The sequence below is a fragment of the Bos taurus genome, chromosome 10, assembly GCF_002263795.3.
Source record: "Bos taurus isolate L1 Dominette 01449 registration number 42190680 breed Hereford chromosome 10, ARS-UCD2.0, whole genome shotgun sequence".
Classification (NCBI taxonomy): Eukaryota; Metazoa; Chordata; class Mammalia; order Artiodactyla; family Bovidae; genus Bos; species Bos taurus.
The window spans coordinates 19,049,918-19,062,145 of record NC_037337.1 but is presented as its reverse complement, the minus strand read 5'-3'; the positions used below and the strand labels follow the sequence as shown (position 1 = coordinate 19,062,145).

The following is a 12,228-nucleotide window of genomic DNA, read 5'->3' as shown; positions in this document are numbered from 1 at the left end:
GAGGTCGGGGGCGGGGAAATACAGGGCGTGTGTGTGTGGCAACCAGGAGAGGGGGCTAACAGGAGTGTCGCTGAGAATTCTTGCCAGAATTGGAAATGGGGCACAGATACGCTAGATCTCCGTGGACCGCAAAGAGGTCCCCTGCCCGGACCCACATACCAACAAACCAAAGTAGGGAGCAGGCTTCTTACCTGCTTCGGGCCTCACCACCCCTACCAGCCTCCAAGCAGCTCTGTACTGGCCGGAAAAGCAGCGCTACAGTCGCAAATCCAGAGTTTTCTACCCCCAACATTGCGACATTCCTCTCTAGTCCTCTAAGGCAGAGGCTCCCAGCTGTGCCGTAAAGTGAGGAAGAAAAGTTTGGGCGGGGCCGCCTGAGGCCAATGAGACGGGGCGTGTCCGCCAGAGGCAATTGAGATGGGGCGTGTCCGCGCAAGCGCACATTGTATTCGCTGGCGCCGTCACGTGCGGGGGCGGGGCGGGCAGGATCCCGCAGGCGGTAGGGGGCGTGGGAGGTAAGCGCGCGCGCGCCTGCTCGTCTGCAGCCTAGGAGTCGCGCGGGGCGGGGCCGCGTGCGCGGGGTCGGGGGCGCGCGGGCTGGAGCTGACTGGGACGCGGCGGCGGTTGGTTGTGGCTGCTGAGAGTCCAGCCAGGACGCTGAGACGCGACTGCGAAGGCACCCTCTGGCACCAGCAGAGGCGGCGACACCGGTGGAGGCGGCGGTGCAACGCGTGCTGGGCGGGTGCGGCGGGGGATGTGCCTGCCCAGGCCGGGCGGAGTCTCTCTGACAGGGCGGGGGATGCGCGGCGGCCGCTCGCCTGGACCCTAAAGCAACTGGGCCCACCGTCCCGGAACCGTCCGACCCTCGGTGGTCTCGGCCTCTGCTGTCTCCTCCGGCCTGACCCTGGGGCCGAGGCTGGGAGACGGCTTCCGCCGAAGAGGAGGGGGCTGCGGTGGCCACCGCGGCGGAGCCCGAGGTAAGACCCGCCCAAGCCGCCCAGCGGCCCTGCCGCCCGGCCCGGCCCACGTCTGAGTCTCTCTCTTTGGCTCCTGCGGGGCCGCTCCGCCCCGCCCCAGCGGAGACGCCCCGCGTGCGGGTCTGCCCCGCAGCCTCCCAGATACCCGATCGCTGCCCAGGATCCCCAGTAGACCCCACCCATGGTATCTTCCATTGGCCAGACACCCTTCTGGCCCTCCAGCCTCTCCTGGGGTTCTATCATGCCCCCCCCCCCCCCCACACACACACACCAGTACACCCTATTGGAACCCCCTTCGAACTCTTAGACGCTTAATGGGGCCTCGAGACTCTGTTACATCCTCCCGTGAGCTGACCGGATCACAGTTTCTCAGACCCAGTTAGGGCTAACCCCCTAACCCATTGCGACCCCCTGGTCCAGGGCAGATCCGTCGTGGCCACCCTTCTCAGCAGACCTCCTAACCCCCACCCCCGGCTCGCTTACCGCCCAGCCGACCAGCCCTTCGCCTACCCAACTCGGCTTTCCCATAGTCTATTTTGTGATGCTCTTACCTCCCAAGAGATCCGGTATCAGCCCCTCTATAGCCACCATCAACTGCCGCTTCTTCCCCCGACTCCTGCTGTAGCCTCTCCCTCAGACCTCTTCTCCTTAGGCAGACCTTAGTATCTTTCTCCCCGCTCGTGATCCTTTCTTTGATTGGAAAGACTTTGCCATGAAATCCTGAAGGGGTGTTACCCTAGTATATTCCCTCCGTGGGGATTAAGGGACCCAACTGATACCGAGGTTTGGAGGGTTTAGTCTGGTGGCTATAGAGAGTGAGAGGGAAGAGCATGGAAAGCCAGGGCAGGGGGTGTGTGCTATTGTAAGATCACACAGCTTGCTTCTCATCTTGTCTCTTTTCTAGAACGTGTGAGGTAATCCAGATCCTGACAGTTTGGGGACTTTTGTAAGGATTAAATCACATATCACTAATGAATAAAACTGTGTCTCCATGTGTTATTATTTGCTTCACGTTTTTGTAGATTTTAATATACCTTTGGCACTGTTTTTGAAGGATACTAGGGTGTTTTTTAAAATTATTATTTTATTGTTTTTCAGTTTTCTGGGAAAGTAAGGTTTGTAGTTTTCCTTAATCCCTGAAGGTTTTAATGCCAGTTCGATAATAAAATTCTGCTACTTGGTGCTGCGGTCTTGCTTTTCCAAGGAACAAGTACAGTTACCATGCAGTGTTCACCGGTGTCATTACCAGCAGCCTTCTCAGCAGTAATAAAATATTGAATAAAATAGTTTATTGAACTCCTGAGCTGTCAAGAAGGAAATGTAATCTTACACCGAATGATCAGTGCATAATTTTAACGTTGGTAGAGGGATGAAGTATAGAGGGGCTTTTGTAGTCAGTACTTTAAAATTTTTTATTTTGTGTGTGTGGAACTAAGGAGGGAGAAAATCATATGAAAATTATAGGTCATAACTATAAACATAGTATAAAAGTCAAAAGGTTCAAAAGATTATGCAGTAAAAAGTTTCTCTTCCCCATTTATTCGCCAGCCACCCATTTTCCCTCCTTAGACGCAACCATTATTTCCATCTTTGTGTGTGTCCTTGTGATATTTCTAGCGTACAAGTCTATATATTTATATTTTTAAAACACTCCACAGACAAATGCTTGCATACTGTATATTATGGCTACAGCTCCCCTCTCCCTTTAATAACAGATCCTAGAGATCATTCAACAATAGTACATTTGGAATTGCCTCATTTACTGGCTAGATAGTATTCCATTCTGGTGATCTTGAGGTTATTTTCAGTCTTTGTTTTTACAGACAATGCTATGTGCTTTTCTCTTAAATATATCAGCTGTTATATGTATGTTTTAAGTAATTTTCAGGATTCAAAAAATTTCCTGATGGGTCTTTTATGAACATGCAAAAAAGGATATAGTTAATTTCTCATTGAACCACTCGCTGGGCTTTCATGGAGTTTCACTAGCTTTGATAGAGTTTATATTTATTTGGATTTTTAATAATGTTTTATTGGTCTTCCCTGGTGGCTCAGTGGTAAAAGAATCTGCCTTGCAAATGCAGGAGCCACAGAAGATGCAGGTTCAGTCCTTGGGTCAGGAAGATCTGGAGGAGGGCATGGCAACCCACTCCAGTCTTCTTGCCTGGAGAATTCCATGGACAAAGGGGCCTGGCAGGCCGTAGTCCATGGAGTCTACTTAGCATACATGTACATAAATGTTTATTTATAACTTAGTTGATAGTTATTGAAGGATTTAAAGGAGGGGACTGAAATGATTTGCATTTTTAAAAGATCACTCAATCTACTTTGAGGAGGGTGGATTGAAAGGCAGGCTAAAGGTGTTGGGGGGTGGTAAACAGTAATGGTGCAGCTTCTTCATTTGGGTTTTGAGAATAGATAGGATTTGGTGATTTCACTGGATTTGGTATTAGACTGAGGGTTCATAGAGGATAAGATCTAGGTTTCTAGCTTGTGCCTTTCACTGAGGTGGGGATCTGTATGAGGAAGGAGTGGAATTTTTGTTTTTATCAAGAAAGAGGAATTCAATTTGTGGTATTTTGAGTTTGGGTTACTGGTGATTATACATCTAGCAGATGTAGATGGCCAGTAGGCAACTGGATTTGTGGCTTAAGCTTGTTATTAAGTTCTGGGTTGATAGTAGGTTTAGGTGAGAGAAGAAAAGATTGTAGGATAGAAATTCAGCATTTACAGTACACATAGAATTGAATGTCTAAGCTATTAATAGTAAATTATGTGGTTCAGTTCTGTAAAGAATCTTGTTATGGTTAAACATCAATAAGTTCACTATCTGACAAGACTTTTCAACAGTGTTTTCCCTTGAGTGATATATAGTTCTGAGGGAAATGGAAGTAAACTTAGGTTTTTAGAAAGGCAAAACCTCAGTAGAAGTTAGCACTATAACCTTATTCTTTCTAAGTGTTTAGATTATAGTATTGTAAAAGTTGTTCAGTCTTCATTGTTTACAGAGAAGTATAGGAGCTTGGAAAATGTTGTCTGCCAAAAATATTAAGTGTTTTAGTTTGTATGATTTCTAGCTATATTGGTAACAGAGTTTAGTCAAAGATTTTTCGGTCGTGTTTTTAAACCATGTGATTAAATGTGTGCTCAGTCGCGTTCAACTCTTTTCGACCCTAGGACTGTAGACTGCCAGGCTCCTCTGTCCATGGAATTTTCCATGCAAGAATACGTAAGTGGGTTGTCATTTCCTCCTCCAGGGGATCTTCCCAACCTAGGGCCTGAACCTGCATCCTTGTATCTCCTGCATTGACAGGCAGCTTCTTTACCACTGTGACATAACATTGCCTTAATGTGTTTATAAGTCTCAAGCTGCCTTGTAGAGCTCTGGCCTTTACTTGGACCCGTGTAAATCACTGCTAATGGACATTTAATCTTGAATTCACATTTCAACAAGCACTTCACATATGTACAAAATAAAACTCGTCTCTGTATCCCTTCCCTCCAAAAAGCTGTGGGGGTAGAAAGAGACAAAGGCAACAAAATCATTTCTTTCGATTTCCGGTCTTGATGAATGGTACCACTCTCTCCTCTTGAAGCTTTCAGGAAGCTGGAAATCATCCTCCACTCCATTCTGTACCATACTACCAACATCACTAAGTCCGGCACATTCTCCCTCATGATATTTCAAATCACTGTTATTGCTATTTTTGTTGTCTCTATTTTAACCCCAAATGTCTGTTGGTCTTCTCTCATCTGCCTCTTGTTTTGCCATACCCTCTAGTTCATTCTCTGCGCTGCTGCCAGAGTAAGTGTTCTAAACTGCTCTTTTAGTTAGGCTCTTTCGTATGCAAGGAAGAGACTCAAGTTACCTTAAATAGAGGAGTGCTTCCTGAAAGAAAACATGCATGTGGGAACGCAGGAAAAGTTAAACAGCTTGGTCTTAGAAAGAACGTGAGCTTAAAAATAAAACTGGAAGCCGGAAAAGACAGATTTCACTCTGAGCGAGTGGGTGAAAGTCGCTCAATTGTGTCCGACTCTTTGTGACTCCATGGACTGAATTCTCCAGGCCAGAATACTGGAGTGGGTAGCCTTTCCTTTCTCCAGGGGATCTTCTGAATCCAGGTATTTCACTCTAGTGCTCTGCTGTTAACTTGTCTTAGCTATTTTTTCTGTTTCATTTTGTATTATTTTTTTCTCTCTAATCACCCCCCTCCACCACCACCCCCCTCCCCCGTCTCACAGCTTTCATTTATTCTTAACTTTTGCCTCCTTTTAACTGCCGTCACTCCCATGCCAGTATCTTGCCTCCTGGCTACTGTCTCTTTAGCTTAAGCTCCTGTTGCTAACTTCTTCCTAGGATTTTATGGTTTGAATTCCCAAGAAACAATCTTTGGATTGTTTAATTTTTAATCATGGGCTGCTAGCAGGTCTGTGTACTGGGTCATGTGACCACTCCTAGCCATTTAGTGTTGACTGTGTGTTTATTTGTGCATGTGGATGTGAGGCAGGAGCATAATGGTGAAAAACATGGGGCAGCGTGCAGGGTAACTTCTCACAAAATGGGGTTGTAAACATGACAGGCACCGTGATTGACATGGTACAAATAAACGTCTAATCATGTCCTTTTCTGTTGAAAGATCTTCAGTGCGTTATTGAAGTTGCTCAGTTGTGTCCGACTCTTTGCAGCCCCATGGACTGTAGCCTCCTAGGCTCCTCTGTCCATGGAATTTTCCAGGCAAGAGTACTGGAGTGTTGCCATTTTGTTCTCCAGGGGATCTTCCCGACCCAGGGATCAAACCCCGGTCTTCTGCATTGCAGGCAGATGCTGTACCATCTGAGCCACCGGGGAAGCACTTTCAGGTTAAAGCTTAAACTGTAGCATCGAATATATGTGAGATCCTTCGTGCTCTGACTCTTACTTCTTTAGGCTTTCCTTCTTTGCTGTCTTCCTTAAATTCTTTGATCCACTCATTGAACTTAGGTCTTTGCATGCTCTGTTCCCTTTCCTGTATTTCCCTTCCATCTTTCTTTGCTTGGCAATCTGCTCTCTGATCTTCAAGTCTCAGTTCAGGTATATCTTCAGGAAGCTTTACTTCCAGGTTAAGTTAGGTATTGCTCCTGTGTGCTCCCAGTATCTAGTGCTTGCTTCTTTCTCAGCTCTCTAATGAAATTCCTAATAGCTTGTCTGTTTTCTTCACTGGGCTGTAGCTTCTTGGGTATCGGTGCAATATGGTTAGGTTTTTAGATTGAGGATTTGTAAAAAAGAATATTCTTATTATAAATTACAATGTATACAGAAAAGTACACAGATCATAGATGTACAGCTCAGTAAATTTTCACGGAGTGAACACACAAATGTAACCAACACCCATATCTAGGATAATACAGGATAATACTACAGCCTACAAGACACCTTATGCCCTCTTCTGGTCACTAGTCCAGTTCAAAGAAGATTTAATTTTAAATAGGAAAACTCTTTTTACATAGATTTCTCTACATATTTTGTGTGTTTCTTTAGATGTACAAGAGACATAGACATTAGAATTTTGATCCTATAGAAAGGGCATACATAGAGTTTATATTACGCAATGTAATTTTGGCTTATTTTTGTGCAGTAGATAAATTCAAAGTCACATAACATTTTAAGATTCAGTTATGGGGTGTTTGTATTTAGGTAGATTTTCTTGTTTGTAAGTTTAATATCTTAGAGCGGCAGAAAAGAATTGATAGACCAAAGAATATTTGCTTAAAATAGCCTGTTTTGAGTGAGGAGCGTGCTTGAGATGGGTATAGTAAACATGTAAAGCACTTTCCAAATGGTGTTTGGCCTCTGGGTTTTAATGTGAATTATGTTGCTAGCATATTTTGGCAGTGGGGTCATCCAACGGGCAACTGGAGTATAATTTTACATGTACAGTGAGGAAAGGACTAGCTGTCCTGTGTCATAGACAGCTGGCCTGCTAAGAATTGGGTTTTGTGTGTGTGTGTGCAACTAACAATAATTTTAGAGAGTACTTTTTCTCTGTTTTGATTTTTCTTCAACTTTATGTGACTCTTTGAATATGAAGGAATTCTTTTAAACAGTCCTTTTCCATAGGTGGACTTTTCTGTCAGTAAATACTAAATTTGTTAAGACCAGTTAAGTAGAAAGAATACAGTAAGTACTCTATATATGAACCTTGAAGTTGTGAACTTGGAAAGATGCGAACATGCCTTCCATTAGCGTCAGGCATGAGGGAAATTGCAGCTTGTTCTCTGTCTCCTATTGCTGGTGGTCCTTCAGTTTTACCATATCCCATAGTCAGTAACGATAGTTACTGACTCCTCTCCCTCCTGTAGTCAGTAGCTCTTCTTGTCTGTTCACTCAGTGCCAGCCCATGTATGCCAGCCGTTATACTATTGTACTCTTCAAGGTACTGTACTGTAAGATTAAAATTTTTGTTTTTTGTTTTTTAGAAATTATTTGTGTGAAAAGTATTATAAACCTATTACAGTACAGTAGTATATAGCCGATTGTGTTAGTTGGGTACATAGGCTAACTTTTTTGTGCTAATGAACAAATTGGACTTACAAAGGCACTCTTGGAACAGAAATCCTTCATATGTAGAGGACTTACTGTATAGACTTTTAAACCTGGATTTCCAGCTTTTTTGATAGTTTCTAGCCTTATCACTTATGAGCTGTTATCTGTAGACAAATCACTTAACATTTCTGAGCTTCAAGAATGTTCATCTCATAAGATTGTCATGAGAGTTAAACAGTTATGTAAAGTACCAAGCACATGGTTGATACTCAACAAGTCTACTTTTTCCTTCTTGAATATGTCTATTTCTTGTTATGTTTAAATATGAGATCAAGAATTTAAAGTGTTGTGTAAATGTCATCAAAGTTTGTTGCTAGTAGAAGTAAATCTTTGGATAGTCTGCTGGCTGTCTTTGAAGTGTGACCATATTTTTCAATTCAAAAAAATCTCTGAAGAGAAGCTTTTCTTAATATCTTAGTATATCAGATTAATGGATGTTAGAATGTCTTTTGAGTCAGTGTGAAGTATCATAACAAATGTTCTGTTTGCCAATGACAAACATTCCTTAAATCATTGACAGATTGTAGTACTATTGCTGTGTGTAGTATGTTTGAAATCTGTTTACTTATATTGATTAGATGATAGTGGGCTGAGTAGTCTCTGAATTTTTTTTTTTTTTTAAGGATAGTAACTTCAGTTTATTTAGTTTATTCTCTGGGTTGCTGGATCGTAGTTCCCCAACCAGGGATTGAATCTGCGCCCCCAGTAGTAGAAGCATGGGGTCCTAACCACTGGACTGCCAGGGAATTCCTGAGGGGTGTGTGTTTTGTCTAAGGGAGAAAGTTCTTCAGATAACTGTGTGAATATGAGTTTATAAATGATCTTGAGATTATGTGTTTTCCTTACCTTTTTTAGCAACTCTACCTTACTATAGTTTTCCTCCTGCTTTCTCCCTACTTTTGTTTTTTTTTTTAATAATAAAAGTACTTAGGAAATGTTGAGGGACTTCCCTGGTGGTCTAGCAGTAAAGACTTTACCCTCCCACAGGTTTGATACCTGGTTGGGGAACTAAAAACCTGCATGCTGTATGGTGTGGCAAAAAAAAAAAAAAAAATTGAGAAGTTGAAAGAGTAGAACAAAGAACATTGTAAGTCCACCACCTAGATTCAAAAATTAACAATATGCCATCCATATTTGCTTTATTGTTTTTTGTGTGTAGGTGTCTGTATATACTTTAACTGAACCTTTTGAAAGTTATTATTTTGATTTCTGCCTCAAAATACTTGAGTATGTATCTCCTAAGAAAATATTCTCCGTAAAAAAAAAAAAGAAAGAAAATATTCTCCGTGTCACCATAGTGCCACACGTAAGAAAAATAAGAGTAATTTCCTGATAACATTTAGTATTCAGACTACATTTAACTCTTCCCAGTTTTTCAAACTAGAATTCAGTCAAGATTTTTGCATTGCATTTGTTTTATCTTTTTAGTCGTTTTTTAATGTAGAAAAGTTTCTTATCCCATTCCTTTTTCTTTTATGATACTGAAATTTCTTTGACAAGATTAGATCATTATCTTATAGAATGGCCTGTTTTCTAGTTATCTAATTATTTCTTTGTGCTTTTGCTTAACTGATTCTCTGTCCCCTGTATGTCTTGTACACTGGAAGTTACAGTTTAAAGGCTTGGTTATGCATGTTAAAATGTTTTGGCAAGAGTACATCATAGGCAACATGGGAGGTGGTGGTGTTTCAGGCGCTCAGTCGTGTCCAGCTCTTTGCGACCCCACGGACTGTAGCCCGTCAGGCTCCTCTATATCGGGGATTTCTCAGGCAAGAGTACTGGAGTGGGTTGCTATTTTCTCTTCCAGGGTATCTTCCTAACCCAGGTATCAAACTGACGTCTCCTGCCTTGACAGATGAGTTCTTTACCACTGAGCCACCAGGGAAGCTATATAATGTCACTATTAGTGATCTAAGTTTTATGAAGTTTAAAGTGATGTTTGCTATATCTTTCCATTGTAAAAGTGTATTTTTTTCTTTTATGATCATCAAGTACAATAGTCTGTGGGGGTGAGGCTTTGATATCTTACAAATATTCCATTCTTCATAATATTCTTTACCTGGTGATTTTAGAATCTTTTGTGAGCCTTGGGCAAATAAGTTTTTAACTTAAAGTTTAAAATGTTGATTTTTCTGATTCGGTAATTTTTTACGTTTATTAGCTGTCATTTTTCTGTAAACAAATGATTTATAACTTTTATCACCTAGGAGTGAACTGCAGTTCTTCCTAAAAGGGCAGAGTAAGTAAATGCTTAAGTCTTTCTTGTCAAATTTTCAGAGTGAGGAGTTGGTCTAATAGTCATCTACAGTGTGACAAATGAGTTTGTTAATCATCTCTTTGTTTTTTATTTGTTGTATTACAATTACTTACAACTGTTCTTTTATTTTTAGATTTTATTGAAGTTTAGTAGATTTACAGAGTTGTGTTAATTTCTTCTGTACAGCAAAGTGACTCAGTTATATGTATTATTTTCCATTATGGTTTGTCATGGGATATTGAATATAGTTCCCTGTGCTACACAATAGGACCTTGTTGTTTATCCATCCTGTATATAATAGTTCACCTTTGTTAATCCCAAATTCCCATTCCTTCCCTCCCTTTGTTCTTTTTCGATGTTTAGATTGTCTCAAATAAGGCTGTTGGGAGTTCCTTCAAGCAGGCACCTGAATTCTTTTTGCATAAACCTATTATTAGTCTTTGAGTGATTCCTTACTTTTGGATATAAGATATCTTGGCTCATCAAGGATTTCTCCTACTTTAGACTGGAATCATCAGTTTCTCCAAAGAGAAACTGCTCTTTCTCCAAAGAGATCTGTCTCTTTATAGAAGAGGATGATGTTTAGAAAACATCTGGATGCTAAATATGCTCCTTTTTATGGAACTGTCATCACTTCTAGGCCTTGTCAGGAGGAAAAAAAAACGAGGTCATATTGATAATTCCAATTCAAATTTAACATTGCACACTTCTTTCTTCATCTTTTTTAAAAAAACTTTAGTTTTAATCTCTTTTATATTGAAAATCTTAATTTTTATTAACATTGAATTTTTTCCTAAGTATAGCTAAAATAATTTAAAAATAAAATTACTCAGTGAACTTTAAGATTTCTTTGCATCTCATTTTGTCCTTAGAATGTATCCCACCAAGGTTATGCTTACTGTTAGTACTGTGTTTAAAAGTCACTTGAAATCATTATTTTCTCAGTGTGATTGTTAAGAGTTTGGTATGTATTTAGGTCCATTTGTTTATCATTTTAGAGTTTGCTTCCTCCTTTTTTTTTAATATATACTCTTACCCTTTGAATATGTAAGATACATAGCTCAAAAGGAGAAGCCAAATGTGACGAATATGTAGAAATCTTATTTTCATCTCATCCCTTCTATTTCCTCCTTGCTTCCCTATAGATAACCGTTTTTGTAGGTTTCTGATGAATCATTCCAGTTTTTGTTTTCTTTCAAAGTTAGGTGTATGTGTGTATTCTCCTTTCATACACCAAAGGTAACATACCATATTTACTGTTTTGTATCTCTTCTTATTCTTTTTTGTCCCCCATTTCACAATATATTTGGGAGACTACAACATATTGGTATATACAGATCTTATTTTTTTTTTTAATGGAGGCACAATATTCTGTTGTGTTGTATATCATAATTTTATTAATGAGTTGATATCTGATTAGATATTTGTGTTTAGTCTTTTAAACTATGAATAAATATTGCATATTGAATAGATTAATTGAACAATAAAGTTTCTTCCTCAATTAAGAAGGAGTTGATTTGTTTCAGAGGGACTTATAGTCCAAGGTGGGGTGGGGCGGGGGGCTTTGTTACTGTGTTTTGTTATTGTTAAGATTTCTGGAAAAGTAGATATTTTGGGACGTAAGTACACTTCCTTGCACCTAAATGTTAGGTGATTGATATCACTAATGTTAGTCTGCTTTGTTTTATGGCACCTGGGTTAGAAGGGACAAGGGATGATTTACCTACTTCTTTCTCCCTTTGCTTCCTGGCTCCTTGAAGCATTGAAATAAAAATCTGTTGTCCTGGGTGTTTTCATGTAAGCATAAGTCAAGTTCTTTCCTTCCTGTTTTTTCCCACAACTTCCCCGCTCCTTAACTTCACCTTTTTTTCTCTTTTTGCCTTAACTCTTTCAGATTATCTCCAAGCATTCAATGGGCAGATACTTAGAGTCTAGTAAGGCAGATAAAATGTATAGTTTGAGTGTAAAGAATAAAAGATAGGAATACTAAAGAGAGGGAAGGGACCTGCTAGGATGCAAGGAATTCAATCTCTGGGGCTTATGTAAATTGCTTTATCATATTAAGTTACTCTAACAGGAATTTTCCTGCTGTAAAGGGTCCAGTGGTTAAGACTCCACACTTCCACTGCAGGGGGCACAGGTTCCATCCCTGGTCAGGGAACTAAGATCTTGCATGCTGTGTGACTCGCCCCCCCTGCCCCCCCCAAAAAAGAGATTACTATAGCAGTCATATACAGTTGTTAACTTTTCCTTTTTATGCACATATACAGGAGAGTGAATAAGACGTATGCAGTTTTAAGAAAATTATGAAGTAAACATTTGTGTTGTCATTGCCCAGGCCAACAAACAAGAGCTGCCTCCCCATTACCTCACCCTCAGCTCACCCTGTCAACATAGGCCAATCTGTGGAA

At 40.8% G+C, this 12,228-nt stretch overlaps 3 protein-coding genes across 3 annotated transcripts in view; 1 reads left to right on the top strand and 2 right to left on the bottom strand.

The window, feature by feature from the left end:
* LOC132346317 (collagen alpha-2(I) chain-like) overlaps positions 1–1,505 on the bottom strand; it is a 31,196-nt gene extending 29,691 nt beyond the window's left edge. The window contains exons 1-2 of the mRNA XM_059890728.1: positions 1,461–1,505; positions 192–1,213 (exon numbers count right to left, since the gene is read on the bottom strand). Of these exons, the coding sequence (XP_059746711.1) occupies positions 192–1,213; positions 1,461–1,505 (1,067 nt within the window). The remainder of the gene's footprint in view (positions 1–191; positions 1,214–1,460) is intronic.
* Positions 1–1,845, bottom strand: part of SENP8 (SUMO peptidase family member, NEDD8 specific) — a 30,048-nt gene extending 28,203 nt beyond the window's left edge. The window contains exon 1 of the mRNA XM_010809023.4: positions 1,529–1,845. The gene's annotated coding sequence lies outside the window, so the exon portion shown is untranslated. The remainder of the gene's footprint in view (positions 1–1,528) is intronic.
* Positions 600–12,228, top strand: part of MYO9A (myosin IXA) — a 388,889-nt gene continuing 377,260 nt past the window's right edge. The window contains 1 exon segment of the mRNA XM_024997927.2: positions 600–977. The gene's annotated coding sequence lies outside the window, so the exon portion shown is untranslated.